This window comes from Pezoporus occidentalis, unplaced genomic scaffold (genome assembly GCF_034315485.1).
Source record: "Pezoporus occidentalis ecotype Australia unplaced genomic scaffold, CSIRO_AGI_Poc_V1 ctg150, whole genome shotgun sequence".
NCBI lineage: Eukaryota > Metazoa > Chordata > Aves > Psittaciformes > Psittacidae > Pezoporus > Pezoporus occidentalis.
In genome coordinates, this window is record NW_026913317.1 from 1702468 (window position 1) to 1721714 (window position 19247).

Below are 19247 nucleotides of genomic sequence, written 5' to 3' on the forward strand. Positions count from 1 at the left end.
AGAAGATAAAGGTGCCTGCTCCACCCTGCTGGTTAGAGTATGTGGAGATACATTTGGCTATTCTAGATGAGCAGAGCAATTTAAGTTTTGGGACCTTACTGAAACCTCCAAGGGGTGGGGTGGAGAATATATTAAAGACCTTTGGCCAGATTTATTCTCCACCCTCCTTAGATGTACCTCCTAAGAGGCAAAGCTCTGAGTTCAGGTGGTAGTTCTCATTCATCCCCAGACCAACAGCCGCATGCTCAGGATGTATAGATCATGTTTCTTTCCAACAGGTTTTAAAGCAGGAGTTTTAAATCAAAGATATAAGGCATTCCAGATGCTCTCTTTGTGTGTGGCAGCTGTCTTTGTGCTATGCAGAACAGTTGATGCTGTGGTATGAGTCCATGTTATTTAACTGTCATATTGGGAATATAACTTAAAAACCATGCCTCATTTGAAGCACTGAATGTCTATGTAGGAGCACTGCTTCAACTAATACTCCTTCTTCTCAGTTCCTGCAGAACCTTTATTGTGCAAGTTTGCGGATGGAGGACAGAAAAAGAGACAGAATCAGAATAAATATATACAGAATGGAAGAGCATGGCACAGAGAAGGCGAGGTGAGACTTGTAAGTCCTCCCTTCAAGCTTTAGTGTGGGTGTACAATAATGAATACTTATGAAAATGATAGGCATTGAGACTTCTTGGCTTGGCTCTGTGGTGTATTAAAAATGTGCAAGCAATTCTTACCTGACAGCTTGCAGCTTTATAAAATACTGTATTTTTCTTAAGAGGAAAAAAGGCAAAATGTGAAACACTAAATCCTATCTCATTGAAGTGAAAAACAAAATCTCCTTCAACTTGGTCAGGAATATGCCGAGATATTTCTCAAATAAAACTACCTGAGACATAACTTTATTTACATGTGGTAAACAGTCCTTTGATTTATGCATCATTGAAATGTACATCACTTTCATAAGATTAAAATAGTATACCAGTGCAGTCCAGCAGTAATTTTTTTTTTAATCACAACTCTTTTCATCTTTAATGTTCAAGATAATAGTTCCATACGCTTACTGTGGTTAGCAAGCCTAGACACCTCGTTTATATGAGACAGAAAAATTCAAATGTGTCTTCTGAAAAACAGCACTCCCCATTCATTCTTCTAGTTAATATATTGTAGGCAACACCCTCACATAATCATCTTCATGCCCTGCCTCTCAAATGCACACATTTTCTCCTAGCCAGGTATTTCATAGATTGCATTTTGTTCCTCATGCTGGGAACTTGGAAACTTGTATTCATAGCCAATATTGCTGACTATCTTCACTGTATAATTACTTTTGTCTGTTGACCTTTCCCTAACTTATAGTAATAAACTATTTCAATACAAATTTTCAATTAAAAAATGCAACTAAAGAAAGAGTAAGAGAAATTTAGTAAGAGAAGCTTTCAATAAAAATTAACTTTGTCAACTCTTTTTTTCCACTTTTTTTTTCTTTTCTTGATTAAAGGCTGGAATGACACTCACATATGATCCAACCACAGCTGCTTTACAAAATGGGTATGTTAAATACTGGTACACTTAAGAAAAAAAAAAGTCTGCATTATGAAAGATGCACAGAACTGGCATTTAATTGATATTTCTTAATTTTCTAGATTTTATCCATCACCCTACAGTATTACAGCAAACAGAATGATCACTCAGACATCTATTACGCCATATATCGCTTCTCCGGTTTCCACATACCAGGTTTGTATTTGGAACTTAGTAGCTGAAATGGTTCATTGGAGCTTCTGTTTATTTATCAATTGCTACATCTGGTTTCATGAGTTCTCCAGTAATGCTTCATTTTGATGAAGGGGGTTCTTTATGCTGAACAGCATGATAAAAATCGCCTTAAAAACTGTGTGTTTGTTTCAGGAAGCACACAGTAGAATGAGATACATGGTGTTTCGCAAAACAAAGTCACTGACTTGTGCCGATAGCCAAGATATTTGTAGCCACTTCTGCTTTTCATGCATGATTTTTCATTTTTTCTTGGTCAAGTTCCTTTAATGTCAGTAATCCATCTTTAAAGTAATTATTCTTTACTTAAAACTCCTTGATTTAGTTAAATTCTCTTTCAGAGATATTTCTCCATGCTTTTTGAACTTTTCTCCAGGTTTTTGTCAGTGCAAAAGAAGGCCCAACAATAATGTATTACGTGATTGTAATGAGTAAAGAGTGCAGACATTTGCTAGACAGTAGAGAAGGAAATCTGAAAAAGAGTTCAGAGCACAAATTGCATTAGCATTCAAATTCAGTGATTTTATACTAGGACTAAAGCATTTAATAGCATAGAACAGTATTTCTAACCCAAAAGTTACTTTATTTTGAACAATGATTTAAAACATGAACCATGCACATTTTTTGCTCCTGGGGATTGGTCCAAAGCTTCCTGGGAAGGTATTTTGATAGATGGCATCTTGAGTCCCTACTAGGGGATATTGACAAACAGTTCAACATGTTGGGAAATTATGTGGAACGGTTGGATACAGTCCTAAGAATGCTCGTTTTAGGACATCATACATTTCAGTTTACAAATAACTTGTGTTTAATGCAACCGGTATGGCAATCTCAGACATATGCTCTGTAATTACTACTTGAGATATGCCGGTTATTCCAGTATAATGTAAATAATCAGCTTTTTTGGCATTTTATGGTTTAACACATAGACAAAGTAAAAATCAGTGAATCAGGCGATAAATCACCAAAACTGATTAAATTTAGGAAATCCTTACCTCTCTATGTCAGGGGAAGGAGAAGAGGCTGTTTGTTTTTTAGTGAGAGAGATGTGCTAAGTTTTCTAGGTTTGGGTGAAAATTAATGTAGAAGGCTGACAGAGGCACTGTGGGCCATTTGGTCAGTGTTCCCTTGCAGGTATTTCCATTCCATTCCAAGTGAGAAGAGGAAGAATTGTCTAGTATTAATTAGTCTGGAGGTCTAGTGCCTTCTTGCGTGAGCAGAGTGTTAGGTAGGAATGAAAACAGTGTACTCTGGGGTAAAGGGCTGAATTAACTTTATATTAATTTCTGAGGTGACTTATGCAACACAGTATTTACTCTTGGCAGACAGTGCCAGTACTGTATTTTTCAGTATATTGAATCATTCTGCTTTGTACAGCAATACCTCAAAAATTACAGCAAGTTCTTACCCAGAAAAAATATTCAGGTAGAATTATCTGCTGTTCTTTATTAAAATATAAATTATTTCTCAACATAAGATTCTCAGATATTCATAATCCAAGTAAAAGTTGGAAGTTGGCTTGGAAACGTACTTAGGAATATAGTCTCACTTTCCTGGGCTTAAGAGATAGGCAGACCACAATAGTGTATGTTTGCAGGAATGTTGTTAGCATTATTTAAATAGACATGTTGTGGAGCTTGAATTACTGTAGATGGAGTTATTAACAACATTATGCTTGAAGTGCTACAGTAAAAGGAATTGAGAATTAACTGAAGTATTCTGTACTGGGGAGGGAGGAGGTTCTTGGCCAGAAAAGTTTCACAATTTGAGCATTAGTCACATCTTTGTTACTGAACCCTTCTCACTGAAACCTGCAACATTCTGTCATCTACAGAACAGGACGTATCATAAGAGCATGATTTATTATTTTTTTTCTTTGAGGCATGGTATAACCTATTCCTGGATTTATTCTTATTAAAGGTGAACAAATTTAATAAAGCTTTGTCCATTGTTTGTTTCTGCAACTCCTGTATACCCAAATGACAGTAGTAAGCCAGGTACTATCATAGTATGATTAGATCAGCCAAAGCTTTAGTCAGGCTGTACCAGTATTTTTGCTATTAAGCTCTTGCCTGAGGAAAGGGAGGGTTCAGGTGTTTTCCATTTTTGAACTCCTGTTTGCTCTTCTTCTGTTTGAAAAAGTAAAAATATTACTCAGATTTGAAAGTCAGTAGCAAAAGGAGGGAAGAAATATTTACTTCTTGTATAAAATACCTCACCTGGATTTTTTTCCGGACTGTCTACCTGTCCTGTCCCAGAATCCTGAGAATGATGGTAGAGGCTTTTAAGGGGCTTTAAATGTCTGGCAACAGTGGTGAGTTAGTTCTGCATGTGTAGTACAGGTCAGAATCCTGACTTATCCTACACACCTGCAGGAGATGGGGAGGAAACATTCTAATACCTACCTTTAAATATTTCTTGGAGCATGCTTTTTCAAAGAGCTATTGCAATCAGCTGGGTTTTGGGTTTGTTTTTTTTTTAACTAAGATAACCATGAAACCTAGTAGTTTACCTTTTAATCTTTTTACTTTACCTTTTCATGCAAAGTTAGGCATGCTATCCCAATGTAAGGATTTGCATAGTCAGTGATTGCAGAGAGAAAACATGCTAGCTTCAAGAGCAGGGAAGCTCATCAGAACCTTCTCCTCTTCCTCTTCATACTGCAATGTTTTTGGAGAATGAATCTCCTAAATCTTCTCCTTGTTCCTGGAATAAGAGTCCAGCAGAATTCCTGTTTCCTTTTTCTCTTTTGAAAATCCAATAGTTTATTAGAAAGCAAATAATTCTGTAACTTCTGAGGTCCCAGCTACTTTTCCTCAAAGGGATTTCAAAGACGGTCCTTTTTTAACACATCACAATTTTCTCATGGATCTGTCTGAACCCTTTCAGTGTACTTGATAAAGCTTTTGAGACCTGCACTTAAAACAGTGTAGTGTTCTGAAAGGCGCATGTGGTATATTGTCTCCAAATCTTGTTTCTGATGTACAGGTAGTTTTCATAGATATCATTGTTGCTCCACAGAATGACTGTATTAAGAAGTGAATAAATAAGGGAGGGGGCTTGTTAACATTATTTGTTAAACTACTACTGTATCTCAGTTGGAGTATTCAGGAAAAGAATGACTAAAATGGAAAATACTGCTTTTGTTCTAGGTTCAGAGTCCTTCTTGGATGCAGCCTCAACCATATATAATGCAGCACCCAGTAAGTCTCTATGCTTCTTCATTGCTGTTTACTGTTTGTATAAACACTTTGCACACTTTAAACAACAGGAAATAGATCAATTCCCACTCAATTACTTCCAGACAATTACATCATGACAATTACATCATGACTAAATAATGGATTCAAATAAAAAGAGAAACAATGATAGTAACCTGAACTGGGGCTTCGTTAGGAGAAAAAGAAAGCTTTCTTCAGGGTATCAAAGTGATGAGAACAATCAGAGTTACTAAGTCAGCATCCTGAGGAAACTTTTTTTATTAAATGAAAAGCACTTTGCAAATACCATTGTTTTACATACTGTTTACCTATCAGGAGCTGGAATTGAAGACCCAAGGTTTTAAAATGGGTCTGGAGTAGTTCAGACTGGATAATTTGTGAAAGACAGATGGATGTAGTGATATAGATGACATTATGGGCACCCACTTAAGAAAACCTGCATAGCTGGTTCTGGCTTCCCCGCTCATGAGTAATGCTGGTCTCCCTACACTTTTGGCTGTGGCATCTGTACCAGACTGTCAAGCATTCTAATCTATACTCTCCCATGATATTTTGCTTCTTATCTATGTCATTTGCCAATTAAGTACCATAATATCTGAGACTTAGTGGGTTTCTTGAGATGAGTATTACAAATAATAACAGGAGCTTTAATATATGCCCTCCTGTAGTTAGCAAACAGGTCTGTTTCCAGATATAGAAAGGATATTGTCTTGACTTTAATTAACCTCTCCATGCAGATTATAGAATGTAAATCTTCTTGGCAGAACATTTTCTTCTTATGCATGCAGAGAAGGTGATACTTAACCAGAACACCCTCTCGCAAGCTTAATTGTTGTATTTGTGTTTTTTGATGCTAAACACACATGCACACAACAGGTTTTAACTTTTTTGTCAACACAGATTTTCTGAAAAACAAAATCTTGCACACCATGCTGTGAAATACACAAGTTGATAAATTATAATGCTGTAAGGTGCATTAGTTTCACAGGTATACAAAATGAGATTTCACAGTTGAAAATGAAGATCTAGATTCCTGACTTTAAGTTCAGTTTTGGCCTGTGCAAAGACTGGTGCTGTCTTGCTCATTTGCTTTGCAGAGAAGCCTGCAGTCTACAGACAGGAAATTCTTTTAGTGTTTGATGTGCCTGTGACTCATTTAATCTACACTGATCACATGGTTGTTTTTCCAACTATACTCTGTACTGGTGTTTTTTCTTTTCTTTTTTTTTCTTTTTGTTGTTTTCAAGGATTAGTTATTGAATCAGAGTGCTGTCTTTCAGTACACTGCATTTATTTCTGTTAGTTTTGAGCCTCCATTAGTCTTAATCAACACTTTTGCAAGCATAAGTCGTACAAAGTATTTGGAAATCTCTTTTTGTAGAGCATGGTTTGTAAAATGAAATTTGTTGATAATCCTCCATTTCAGATAACTCTGGAAACTTTACAAGTGTGTCCTCCATATTTAGCAATCTCAAGTGTTTAAAAATTCAACATGTACTTTTGATGAAGTTAACAAAATGGTATAGGAGTGATAGAGATCATCACAGCAGCTAGTATTTAGACAGAGTCAGTGTTGCTAACCTGCTCTTCCAGAATGTGTCTTCTACTGAATCCAGCCATTAAGTGGGCAGCTGTCTTGTATGTGAACTTCACATTTGACAGGTAGAATTTTCCTAATACAAATGTTCCTCCAAAGCCTTCATTCCTAAAGATGAGATAAGAATTTCTTCCTAAAGCCTGAAATTGCAAAGCTTAACCTGAGTGAATCTATGGCAGCATGTGTAGATTTTTGCTGTAAAGTTAGCATCTGGTTAAACTCATGTTTTACAAAGTGTTTTCAGCAGGTGTCTCAAGCTCATTGTACTTCAGTTGTGTGTTCAATAGGAAGTCAATGTAGTTGTTAACCCATTCCCAAACTGTACAAAACACATCTGCTGAAGTAGAATGTTCAGAATGCCCCAGACCTACTCCCTGAGTCAGTGTCTTGGTCTAAGGAGGGTTCTTGTGGTATATCACATCGGAAGGACTTAGACTTTCAAATGCAAAATGTAATTAAAATCCCAGTGTTGCCACAACCATTTCCTTCTTTCTCTGTTTTTTAATAGGGTGCTGTACTGACTCCCTCCATGGACCACACCATGTCACTACAGCCTGCATCGATGATAAGCCCTCTGACACAGCAGATGAGTCATCTTTCATTAGGCAGTACTGGAACAGTATGTAGCAATTGAATGCTAACTAGAACTTACACAAGTAGAAAATACTGCATGTAGATCACAGTAGGCATGTTCAGCCTGCATATAGGGAAAAGTAGTCCTTCAGTCTTTCATCCAGTAAAATATTAATAACTGCTTCCATTTTTAAATCTTATTCAGCTCTTTTTTTGTCAGTCTATTACTTGATCAGAAATTGGAAATTAATAAATAAAAATAGATCAAACCAAATGAAAAGAACTTAGGAGACAGCTCCAAAGTTGTATTGGAAAGGGAAAAATAGTTGTTTTACTCTTCAGGAGAAATGATGATGATTTGGATTAACAGAGAAAGAAAAGTCCTTTACACAGTATTTGAAGTCTAAATCACAGTATCACAGTATGCTGGAGATTGGAAGGGACCTCAAAAGATCATCTAGTCCAATCCCCCTGCCGGAGCAGGAACACCTAGATTTACACAGGAATGTGTCCAGGCGGGTTTTGAATGTCTCCAGGGAAGGAGACTCCACAACCTCCCTGGGCAGCCTGTTCCAGTGTTCCTCACTGAGAAGAAGTTCCTTCTCAAGTTTAAGTGGAACCTCTTGTGTTCCAGTTTGTACCCATTACCCCTTGTCCTATCATTGTTTGCCACTGAAAAGACACTCCCCCTTTATATATTTATAGACACTTATAAGGTCTCAGTCTCCTCTTCTCTAAACTATAAAGACCCAGCTCCCTCAGTCTTTCCTCATAAGGGAGATGCTCCACTCCCTTAATCATCTTGGTTGCCCTGCGCTGGACTCTCTCCAGCAGCTCCCTGTCCTTCTTGAACTGAGGGGCCCAGAACTGGACACAATATTCCAGATGGGGTCTCACCAGGGCAGAGTAGAGGGGAAGGAGGACCTCTCTCAACCTACTAACCACCGCCCTTCTAATACAAGGATGCCATTGGCCTTCTTAGCCACAAGGGCACAGTGTTGGCTCATGGTATAGGTCCCTCTCCCCTACACTGCTCTCTAGCAGGTCGTTCCCCAACCTATACTGGAACCTGGGGTTGTTCCTGCCCAGATGCAGGACTCTACATCTGAGTTTTCTTGAAACAGGTATCTCATTTTCCTGAAAAGCCTGTTAATGTCAAACACAAAAGTCTTTTTCTCATGTATATTACTTTAGGGAAACAGTTAATAGCTGTTAAACAATAGCATGATAAATATTTTGACTACTCTTATTTACATTGAATTTGAACTCAACTTAATGGACTCCCTGTCTTTTTAGTACATGCCAGCCACAACAGCTATGCAAGGAGCCTACATACCCCAATATACACATGTCCAGACAGCAGCAGTTCCTGTTGAGGTCAGTATGTTTTATAAAAGACCAGAGGTGAGAGACATGAATATGAGACTAGGTTTGGGGGGGTTTGTTTTGTTATATTCCTAGAAAACTTGATTTTTAAAGCCTAACATTGTAACTGTGAGTGCACTGTGAATGCACTGTATATTAAAGTTATAACATATCATTATTCTTTACTAATATAAATAGTAGTATAACAAAGAATGACCTGTACTTGTAGCAGTACAGTACTTGAAGCAGTATTCCATATGAGCATGACTGAGATGAACTTTATGGGTTTTGAAGCCTAACTTCCAATAGAAAAACTTCAGGGTATGTTGTAGTTTTGTTGCTTTCATTTAGTTTTCCTGTGAGCAAACTTCTCTGCTAACAGACCATGAATGTAACTTTTAGCAAAGAATCCTGATTTTTACCCTGGCATCTCAGGATACTTATTAGGCTATTTGCCTAAAAAACTCCTCTGCAAGTCCAGTTGAAAAGCATAACTAAACGGTACACAATAGTTTGTCTACTATATCTTACACCCTTTCATAGGTCAGCACTTCTTTAACAGAGGAGCAGTTATACTGCAGCTCTTGTATTCAGAATGAGTGCTGGATAGTCTATTCCAGAGCCTGTAAGGCAAAACATTTTATTTCAAAGTCTGTTTGCCCAGAAACTCTAGAAATTGTTTGGTTCAGTTTATTCATTTACCCACATGCAGGTAAGAGCTTTTGGTAATAGCTGGTAGCACTGTCTGCCAGAGCGTTATCAGCTGAATTAATTCCCTGGTTTCTTGGGGGTCTGTGTGCAAAGTCCCAGCTACAGTTCTTTGTGTTCCCTAGTGCCAGTCACACCACAGTACTTAAAGCAATAGTGTTTGTACATGTGGTAAGTAGATATTCTTCTAACCCTCAAAAGGAGAGGGGCAGAATGATCTTTAGCATTTTCAGGTAGAAAATGTACTAGTAGTTATTTGCTTGCTCTGTGTATTTATTTTTATAATGTTAAAAGTTTGTGGTTTATTTTAGTCATCAAGGCAGCTGGGGTAACACGACGTTTGCTTGATCATTTTATTTCTGTTTGCTGAAATGGAAATCAATGCAAAATTAACATCTCCAGTTTGGAATACCCCACTTGAGAAAAATTAGACTTTAGCTATTTGAAGACTGCTAATTGCATGAGTCACATCAAAATACAGATTGCAGCTAATGCTGCCTGATTTTGTCTCATGTCTTGTCTTCCTTTTTATTTGCAGGAAGCCAGTGGTCAGCAACAAGTTACAGTAGAGACGTCCAGTGATCATTCTCCATATACGTATCAGCAAAATAAGTAACTGTGAGGTAGGGGTTCATCCTGTCACATGAAAGATGTGAATTCAGAGATACTTTATTTCATAACCTACAGTGCTCTATATTGAATTTTAATTCTTTCTTCAATGTCATATAAATAACATTGATAAATCTGAGGACAGGCAGTGAGGTTAATTTGAACTTGGCCAAAGTTAGAAGCCAGGAAGGAAAGCACAGGTTCTAGAAGTGAGTTAATGAATTACGAGTAATAGAGTTTTAATAATTTTCTGTAGCATAACTGGATTATGTTGGATTTTAATTTGTTCATCTTGGCAGTGTGCTATATACAAGAATAACAATGAATTAGTGCAAAACTATGAGAATCACAATGAGAAAGGGAACTGTATTTGCACATAAAATATCCTCTAGTTCTGTGGTACGTGTAAGATTTGGAAGCAGCATTGTGACTGACTTACAGACCACAGGCACGGAGTTAGTCTGGTGGAAATCCTTGCTTGACCTTTTCTCCTGCAGACTTCGCTGTTCATCCTTTACTCTAGCAAAAAGCAGTTTGATCCAAAATTTTGACAGTTGTTTTTTAATCCACATCCTTGTTTGGCTCCCACTCCAGAGTTTCACTTTCCTACTCCAGTTTTGCATGGCCTTTACTAACAAATAATTAACTTAACATGAACTCCTTCAGTGCAAAATTTTTGCTTTCTGTAGATTGCCAGCGTGTGAAAGTATTGTTTGCACTAACTGTTCCCTTCTGCATCCCCCATGTTTTGAAATTCTGGAATTTAATTCTTTCTTAACTCATCTTTTTTTCTGAGTGCTTTGTAAACCAGGCAGCTTGAATACAAAATCATTTTAATCAAATTTCGAAGACCTCATAGTGAAAAATTCCGTTCTGTTGCAATAATGTTCCAGAGGCTGTTAAGAACGGGGTTCTGCAGCTTTCGCAGCATTTGTTAGATACTAAAAAATGATAATCAGTTATGTGTGAAGAATTTCCAATTGTGTGATATTCTCCCTAAAATATATAAATCTAACAATACACACATTTTGGCATTACCTGGGATTTTGCAGGTCAGATGTGCTGTTTGACAACAATGCTCTCATTCCCATTTTTGGCAGAGCAACTTCTTACATGTTCAAGAATGTAAAGATAGAAACAAACCAATGAGAAAACTTCACACATTCAACAGAAGGCACCAGTCTGCACAGTGCAACGCATGACCTGTGTTTATTATTGTAGTCTAGCCAAATGCTGGTATCGAGAGAAAGCCCATATCCTTGATTTGCTTCCAGGGCAGGGAGAAAACAAAGCCACAGACTCTTCCCGTTATCCATTGCCTGGTGTTAAAATCATGGCTCCTGCATGTTTCCGATGCCAAGGCTGTTGGCTGGTGTTAGCTGCTTTTCAATGAATTATTTGTTTTGCCTTAAGTCTTCCCTGTGGGCATGTAAAACCTCCTTACCAGTAGAGATCTGTGGTAGATGATGAAGTGTAATCCTGCATGTCATCTCCCCATCCTGCCTCTCTCTCCCAGTCTGTCAGTGTCTTTCCCATAGACTGGGACCAGGCAAGAGTCTCCTGAAAGGATGAGGTGTGTTCCCTTCTGAGACACATTTTATAATTCCAACTGTGTAGAATACCGAGCTCTGTGAGCAACCCTGTTCATTTGCTGTAAGCCAATCCTCCATATATTTTATTCTTAAGAGAAATACTTTTATCTGTATTTATATGCAGTGAAAGCCGGAGGACTCTATGTCAGCAGTGGCTATGGCAGTGAGCACGTGGGGAAGGTTAATATTACTCAGCTAATTTCAGCCTCAGAGTATGGCATTTGGTATTTCTGTCCCTGGAACATGTTGGTACTTGTCGGTTTTTGGACAGGTGAAGGGGAGGGAATTGAGAGTTATTTCTTGCCCTAAATACACTGCAGTCTCTTAATTGTTGTGGCTTTGTTACTGTTGTCAAACTGAAACTTCAGTCTAAATGTACATGCAGCACTTTTGGGAGTGTCCTATTAAAAGTCAATATGCATACTGCCATAAACAAGGAGTAAATGACAACTAGCATATTGGCACAAGTGGATGCAGTCAATCAAAGATACATAGTGTCTTTCCTTTGTCAGCTACATTTAACCACTTTATAGCTTCTTTTCAGAAAGTTGCCATGTGAAAATAGTCAAAGGGACTTGAGAGGAAAAACGTGTTATAATTATATATACACCTGTAAATGTACAAGCCTTAAAATAGCAGACTTTGTTTTGGGTTGAGAAATTCAACAATTGACTAAAACCTTTTTCATTAGCAATGTATTTTTTTTTAATCCATATGGCAGTATAAGCCAGTGCAGTAAATTGAGAAGTCTTTCTTCAAGTTTAATAGGCCCTGAGTTGCCGTTAAGTATTAGCAGTGATGGAGGCACAGTAGCTGTCTCTGCATTAGCTGTTGTACATAGCCTCCCTGAGGCTGCGCCAAAAGAAAGTTGTGTTCTTTTTCCAGACATCAAAAGCCTTGGAGATGCCACGGGAGTAAGCTCACGCACTCAAGCACTTTTGGTCAATTAAAAGGAAACAACAATAACAAAACAACAAAGAAGGGAATAGCTTTGAATGCAGTCTCAGGGTTCCCCAGTGGGAACTCCGCATGCTGAACAGGTATTGGAGATAAGAGGGGGGAAAGTACAATACAGGCTGTGTCCTGGCAGAGATATCCCTTGTCCCGGGAAGGGCCAAGCACCTGTATTGCCACCTGTGTTACTTCTCAAATTTATACTTGGATTCACTTACTCTTCTCACAGCTCTCTAAAATAGGAAATTATTTAGTTTTGTCAACAGCTACATTAGAAAAAAAGGATGCAATTGTATCTCTGCTCTAGCTCTGACCTTTCTGTGTTACAGATGTCCAGTGTTGACCTGGCCTGGAGAAGGGTGCAAAGGCTGAAACAATCATGGATTTTACTGATCAATTGTGCTTTAGGAATTATTGACAGTTTTGCACAGGTTCTTGAAAATGTTATTTATAATGAAATCAACTAAAACTATTTTTGCTATAAGTTCTATAAGGTGCATAAGAAAAACCTTAAATTCATCTAGTAGCTGTTCCCATGAACAGGTTTATTTTAGTAAAAAAAAATTTTTATCAAGTGTTATGACGCAAAAAAAAAAAAGTTGAATTTCTGCGTATGCACAGATGACCACGAAGACTTATTCATGTGCATGACAGAATTTGTGTTTTGGTTTCTTTTTATTTTGTTGGTTTCTTTTTTTTTTTTTATTTCTTTCTTTTTTATTTCCCTTTTTTTTTTTTGTAATTGTATGAAATGGGTTTTCTCAAGTTTAAAATAGTAAAACATCTAAGACGATGTTCTGTGCTTGCAGTGTGTGAGTGTTGCTTTAGTGCAGTGTTGCAATTATAGTGTCTGGTCTTTTAGCTTTCTGTTTTTCTTTTAATGTAGTGTGAAGTGTCTTATCCTTTTCTATAAATTCCAATTTGCCTTAAATCTTTCAATGCTGTAGCTGTTTCAGTAAGTAGTCCAAACTAATGGTGTAGAATGCTTTGACCAAATGAGCTGGTCTATTATGCCTTGTAAAACAGCAGCATAGGGCTTTTAAAGGTAGTCAATAAAAATTGCTGAAAATTTGGCTTTTTTAATGTGTAGTAAGTGTTTTTAATGATTTTTCACATAATATGTAAGGTAGTGAAATGCAAGAGGGAAAAAAATGTTTTGTGTGAAACACATTTTCTGACTGGGGAAATTTTAATAGGATAAATTGTTTGTAAGGCCATATGCCAATAGTTCCCTCTGGTAGTTTGAATGATTTAGGAACTCTGCTGTATGATGCAATGTAAAATCTTTTTTTGCCTTTTTTCAGAAACTAACTTGATGTTCTAGTTTTAGCATAGGTAGAGTAGGGAGTTTGGGGCGGAGATATCACCGAATGTTTTTGTCCTTCCTTTATACTAATGATAGTGCTTTAGGATGAGGATTGTGCTGAGACTTAGCAAACAGAAAAGTTGCTATTACAGCAAAATGGCAAAAGCTAAAGGACTTGTTTTCAAACATACGCTGAGATGTAAGTAGAAGCATAATTGATTGGATACTAGCTCTCTATAGTAGGTAAATAAAAATAAAAAGACTTGGCACTTTTAAAAGGTAACTTTACCAAAGAACAAAGAGCCAGTAACCAATAATTCTGATTTGTCTCAGCATTACGTCTTCTGTACTCTTTATTTTTGCCGGACCAGTTTGCGGTTAGGAGAATGTGCCTTTTTTGTACATTTGCATTTAGGTTTTATAATTTTAATTGACGTATGGACACAAAAGCATGAAGGAAGACTTGGATCCAAGCAGTGCCACACTTTACATCATCACTACAAGTGTTAAGTGTAAAGAAAACCAATTTTGAAACTATGAAATTCCTGATTCATAAATACACAGTTATTTGTACTTCACATATTAGATAATTCACTGCTACTAAAGCTCTTTATTACAATTGCATATGTTTTAAATCGAATGATAAATTAAGTTGTCTTCCAAAACTGTGTACTTCTCTGGTCAGCTGTATATGATCAGTTATCTACCTCAAAGTTTATTTCCTTTTGTATTGGGACAGGTTGCTGGCCCTCCCTGTTTCCACAGACCAAATCATCCTAGCTCGGGAGCTAGGGCTAAGCAGTTGTTTCTTTCAAGTATTTTTTAGTTTTTAAATTTTGTGTGAGTATTGGAGTATAGATGTCGGTGACATTTCATAGTTTCAAAAGTAAATTGCTGCTCTGAGAAGTGTAGATTCTAGTGAAATACATAGTCATAAGAGATGTGTTTTTGTTTTTTCTTTTTTTAAGAAGTTGTGGTATTATTGGTTCTATGCTCCCTGGAATATTACTGCTTTGTAAAAGTCCAGACTTCCTGCAGCACCTTGCCTGTATCTGGTAACTTTCCAAACCTGGATCTCTCACTACTTGATATTTTTGCGTTAATTAAAACTGCAGTATGATAGCTGTGTTAGAGGGAGGGAAGAGCTGCTGCCAGAAATGTCTGAACTAAGTGCCATACTCATTGTCTGGGTAAGATTTGGGAAATTTAACCTCTGTACATAAAGAAATAATCAGTTACTTAAACATCACATAGTAGACAGCCATTAAATTATAAAAAATTAATTTATGAAGAAAGACCTTTTGTACAGATTGAAAAAAAAAAAAGATTTTCATAGAGATATCTATATGATCAAGAGAGTTAATTTTTTATTTTTGTTTTACTAGTGCCACAAACTTGCCAGTGGTAACTTATTTGTCCGGTTCAAGATAACTCTGTAGTTTTGTTTCCTAGGACTTGTTGTTAAACGCCAAAAGACATTTTTGAACTGTAAATTTGATTAGATTGTTAGCTTTTTTCTGTTTTATTTCTTTGAAAACTTTTGAATAAAAAAGATCCAAAAAAATGAAAATCCATTGTCTTTTTTCTTCAGCCTTTCCTTTATTGGGGGAAAAGCCAACAGGTTGTGGTAAAACCTTGGTGTTCATTTTGAAGTGCTTGGAGTAGCTTTCTGCTTTACAGTCTGGGTCTTTCCCTCCTGCCTTTTGGTAAAAGCAAATTTTAACTCTTTCAGACCACATTCAAGTCACTTATTCTTTCAGGCAAGACAGGAAAAGATTTAGGAAAAACATATGATGAGATATCTGGTTTGAATGCAAGAACTCTGTTGCCCTCTGTCTCAACCTGCACAGAGAGTTATGTGTAACCAGGCCTGCACACTGTAGTTGTAAGCAGGCCAGTTTTCTAGAAGGATGGAGATGTAGGTCACTTCGGTAGTTCATAGCACTGAACTGCTTGCCTGAAAGTGCTTTCACCTTCCCACGTGCAGCGGCGTTGGGTGGCATGCCCAGTTCTGGGTTCAGAGGTGATGCTTTACTGGAATTCAAAATGATCCCAAGTGTTTGCCTTCCAGCTGCAATCTGTAAGCACTGTATTTCTTTAAAGATGGTCTCTGATTTTTATTACAAGATCACTGCTGCTGCTGATGTATGTCAGATAGAGGATTGCTCTGCCTAAAGTAAGGCTTGGGGAAGATAAGACGGGAAAATGCGAACTGTTGCATTGCTTCAGCCAACTGCTTTACCAACTGTGTGGTCCTCAACATAGCTTTGTATCGATGAGTGTGCCAGGAGAGGGGCTTTGACCTAGTCTTGGGCACTCAGGGGTGCACCCAGTGGCAGAAAGCAATGGCTGGGTGATCCAGTGGATTCCTGTGACTTGCCACCAGTGCTGGATAAGCAAAGTGGAGGCCTGTTTACCATAGGCTGTGCTGTCCTGGAGAACCCTCCTCCCCCTTGGGAGACAGTCCTTTACACTATACACATGGTTTTGACATATACCAAGGGTTCCACCGACCTTGCAACAGGCCAGGCAGCCTGCTGGGTGGGCAGCCACAACTTCTCTGAGCAGCCTGTTCCAGTGCCTCCCCACCTTCACAGTAAAGAACTTCTTCCTAATATGTAACCTAAATCTAACCCAATTTAAAGCCATTCCCCCTTGTCCTATCCCTACATGCCCTTGTAAAAAGTCTCTCTCCAGATTTCTTGTAAGGCTCCCTTTAAGTACTGGAAGACTGCTCTGAGGTCTGGAATATTCTCCAGGCTGAACAAACCCAACTCTCTCAGCCTGTCTTTGTAGGAAAGGTGCCCCAGCCCTCTGAAAATACGTGTTTTTCTGGTGGAGCTAGTGAAAGGGACTCACTTAGAGGTTACATTAGCTTATGCAATAAGGGCATCCTTAATAATGATGGCTCTTACTATTAATGAAGCAAAAAAGCCCCAACAAAACAAGCAAACCAGTCCCTCACACTGTGTGGTATTAAACACATTTAGACTTGTAACTGAAAAAAATTTAAGCATTTTATGATAATTTAAATAGTGGTCCACTGCGTTGCCTGTATAAAATGTACTGGATGAGAAGATGAAGATTTTTAAAGGGTTTTGTTAAATTATTCTTGTTCACCATAAAACTGAATTAATTTCAGATCAATAAGCAGTCTTTTTGAATTAAGTGTGCATGCTACCTCACAAAAGCTGTATGTGGTGCATTCAGAATAATACAGGTTGGAAAGGCTTTTTGCTATCTATTTGCTTTTCCAGTTGGCCATATTGTAAACTTAGGTCTCTTACTGTAGCTCCAAATATATTTGATAAGAATGGATACTTTCAGATTCGTACCCTTTACCTGAGTAAAGGTTGTATCATTTTTATCAGGCAGTCTGCAATGATCATAGAATCATAGAATAGTCAGGGTTGGAAAGGACCTTAAGATCATCTAGTTCCAATGACCCTACCATGGGCAGGGACACCTCACACTAAACCATCTCACCCAAGGCTCTGTCCAGCCTGGCCTTGAACACTGCCAGGGATGGAGCATTCACAACCTCCCTGGGCAACCCATTCCAGTGCCTCACCACCATCACAGTAAAGAATTTCTTCCTTATATCCAATCTAAACTTCCCCTGTTTAAGTTTTAACCTGTTACCCCTTGTCCTGTCACTACAATCCCTAATGAAGAGTCCCTCCCCAGCATCCCTATAGGCCCCCTTCAGATACTGGAAGGCTGCTATGAGGTCTCCACGCAGCCTTCTCTTCTCCAGGCTGAACAGCCCCAACTTTCTCAGCCTGTCTTCATACAGGAGGTGCTCCAGTCCCCTGATCATCCTCGTGGCCCTCCTCTGGACTTGTTCCAACAGTTCCATGTCCTTTTTATGTTGAGGACACCAGAACTGCACACAGTACTCCAAGTGAGGCAATGTGTTTATGTAATATACTTTTGTTATATATAATAAAGCTCATATTTATTGCCAACTGGCTTGTTCAAATGTTGGCTCCATCCTGTTGCACACAGCTTGTTTTGAACCCTACCTGCAAACATGCTGTGAATATTTTTTTTTTTACCTATTAACAAATACTTCTAAGCATCATTTTCTTGTAGGATGATTTTGTACCAATACAAATGTTTTTTGCAAGATCATGCACAGACTCTGTTGCTTGTTGGCTGTTAGTGATTAGAAAGTAGCCTTTCTTTAGGCGCTGAACAAAATCTCTATTTTCTGCACTAGGCAGGTGCAAGACGAGTGCAAGTAATGCATTAACAGCAGTGTGGCAAAGTAGCAAAGTCCTGTTGATAGCTGAGCCCTGCTAATGACTGTTCACATATATTAGGCTAGAATATTTGTGGAGCTCTTTCCTGGTACTCTTTGTCATTTTTTCTTGGGTAGGGAAAAAAAAAGTGGTGTTCTGCTCTCTCCTCCCAGCTTTAATTTACACTGTGGTACATCCACCAATCCAGACAAATCTGATGGTTGACTAAAGCTCTGCCACCTCCCTTTCTGCAGAAACATCCTATGAGAAATGCATTTTGTGTGCCAGAATATTTATATGAGTTTGTACTCCTACTCCTCCTGTGCACACTTCACTGCACTTGTTCCTTTTGCTTTGATCAAGTGCTCCATAAGCATTTGCCAACTTTCACATGCGTTGGAATAAGATACCCAGTCCTATACTGTCCAGCCGTGTCTTCCTGTGAAAGCCAGTGCGTTATTTGGTGGCATTTAAGACATGTATGCTATTACCTTCCAAAACACTTGCAACACTGACATACTCTTTCAGCTGTGAAAGATCATCTGTGTCATTCCTTAGCCAACAAATTCTGGCATTGATTAACCCAAACAAATCTGAGGCTTTTGGCTTTCAGACTTGGTCCATTAATTCTATCCAGAATAGGGGTTAGGATATACAAAACCTATTCTGTTTGGCAACTTCTCCTCCAGCTGAGAAAAGCCAAGCTGATTTCAGAACAGCAAAGATTTACAGTGTGGTGACCAGAGGGAGTGTGGAAAAGCCTGCGTGTGGAATGAGTCAGTCTTTCCTTTTCAGGACAGCTCTAACTGCATCAACCATCTGAGAAACCTGTGGGGCCCAGTTCTGTAGTAAAGAAGGAGTCATATCACAGGAAAATATACTACTGGAGTACTTTTCCATGTCCAAGAAGAAAAGACAGCTTGTCAGCAGCCAAGCTTTAACTGTTGAAGTTATCTTGCCTTTTTTCAACAGTATCCCCTTGCTCAGTACTTAACATCAGTGGTGTTCTGAATTCTGCTGTGTTTTGTCGGTCTCCCTGCAGCTTGAATAAACTGATCTCTTTCAACAGCTTCACTAGGATGGAAAGATCTTTGGAGAACGTGCAGAATGAGGGTATGTGCCAGCCTAAAAACATCCGACATGCACACCACAGGTGTTCACATCAACCTGCTCAGGCAGCTTTCTAAGCAGCTTTATTGTTTTAGAGCCTAACATGCTAATGTTGCCAAGGGAAAACACATTTGGGAAATGATTTCTGCATGTACACACTGCTGATCCTAGGTAGTCATCTGCAGTAGGAGTTTT

At 38.3% G+C, this 19247-nt stretch overlaps 1 protein-coding gene across 6 annotated transcripts in view; it reads left to right on the forward strand.

The window, feature by feature from the left end:
• The window catches only part of RBMS1 (RNA binding motif single stranded interacting protein 1), a 153488-nt gene extending 134731 nt beyond the window's left edge, over positions 1–18757 (forward strand). For 3 of the 6 annotated variants that reach the window (XM_062611070.1, XM_062611074.1, XM_062611075.1), the window contains exons 7-14: positions 498–613; positions 1499–1548; positions 1644–1737; positions 4926–4976; positions 7100–7210; positions 8461–8541; positions 9776–9860; positions 12722–15268. In XM_062611070.1, coding sequence (XP_062467054.1) covers positions 498–613; positions 1499–1548; positions 1644–1737; positions 4926–4976; positions 7100–7210; positions 8461–8541; positions 9776–9853 — 581 coding nt within the window. In that variant the 3' untranslated portion in view covers positions 9854–9860; positions 12722–15268. The other 3 variants (XM_062611071.1, XM_062611073.1, XM_062611072.1) reach the window with 3 other exon arrangements.
• The last annotated feature ends 490 nt before the right edge of the window (positions 18758–19247 follow it).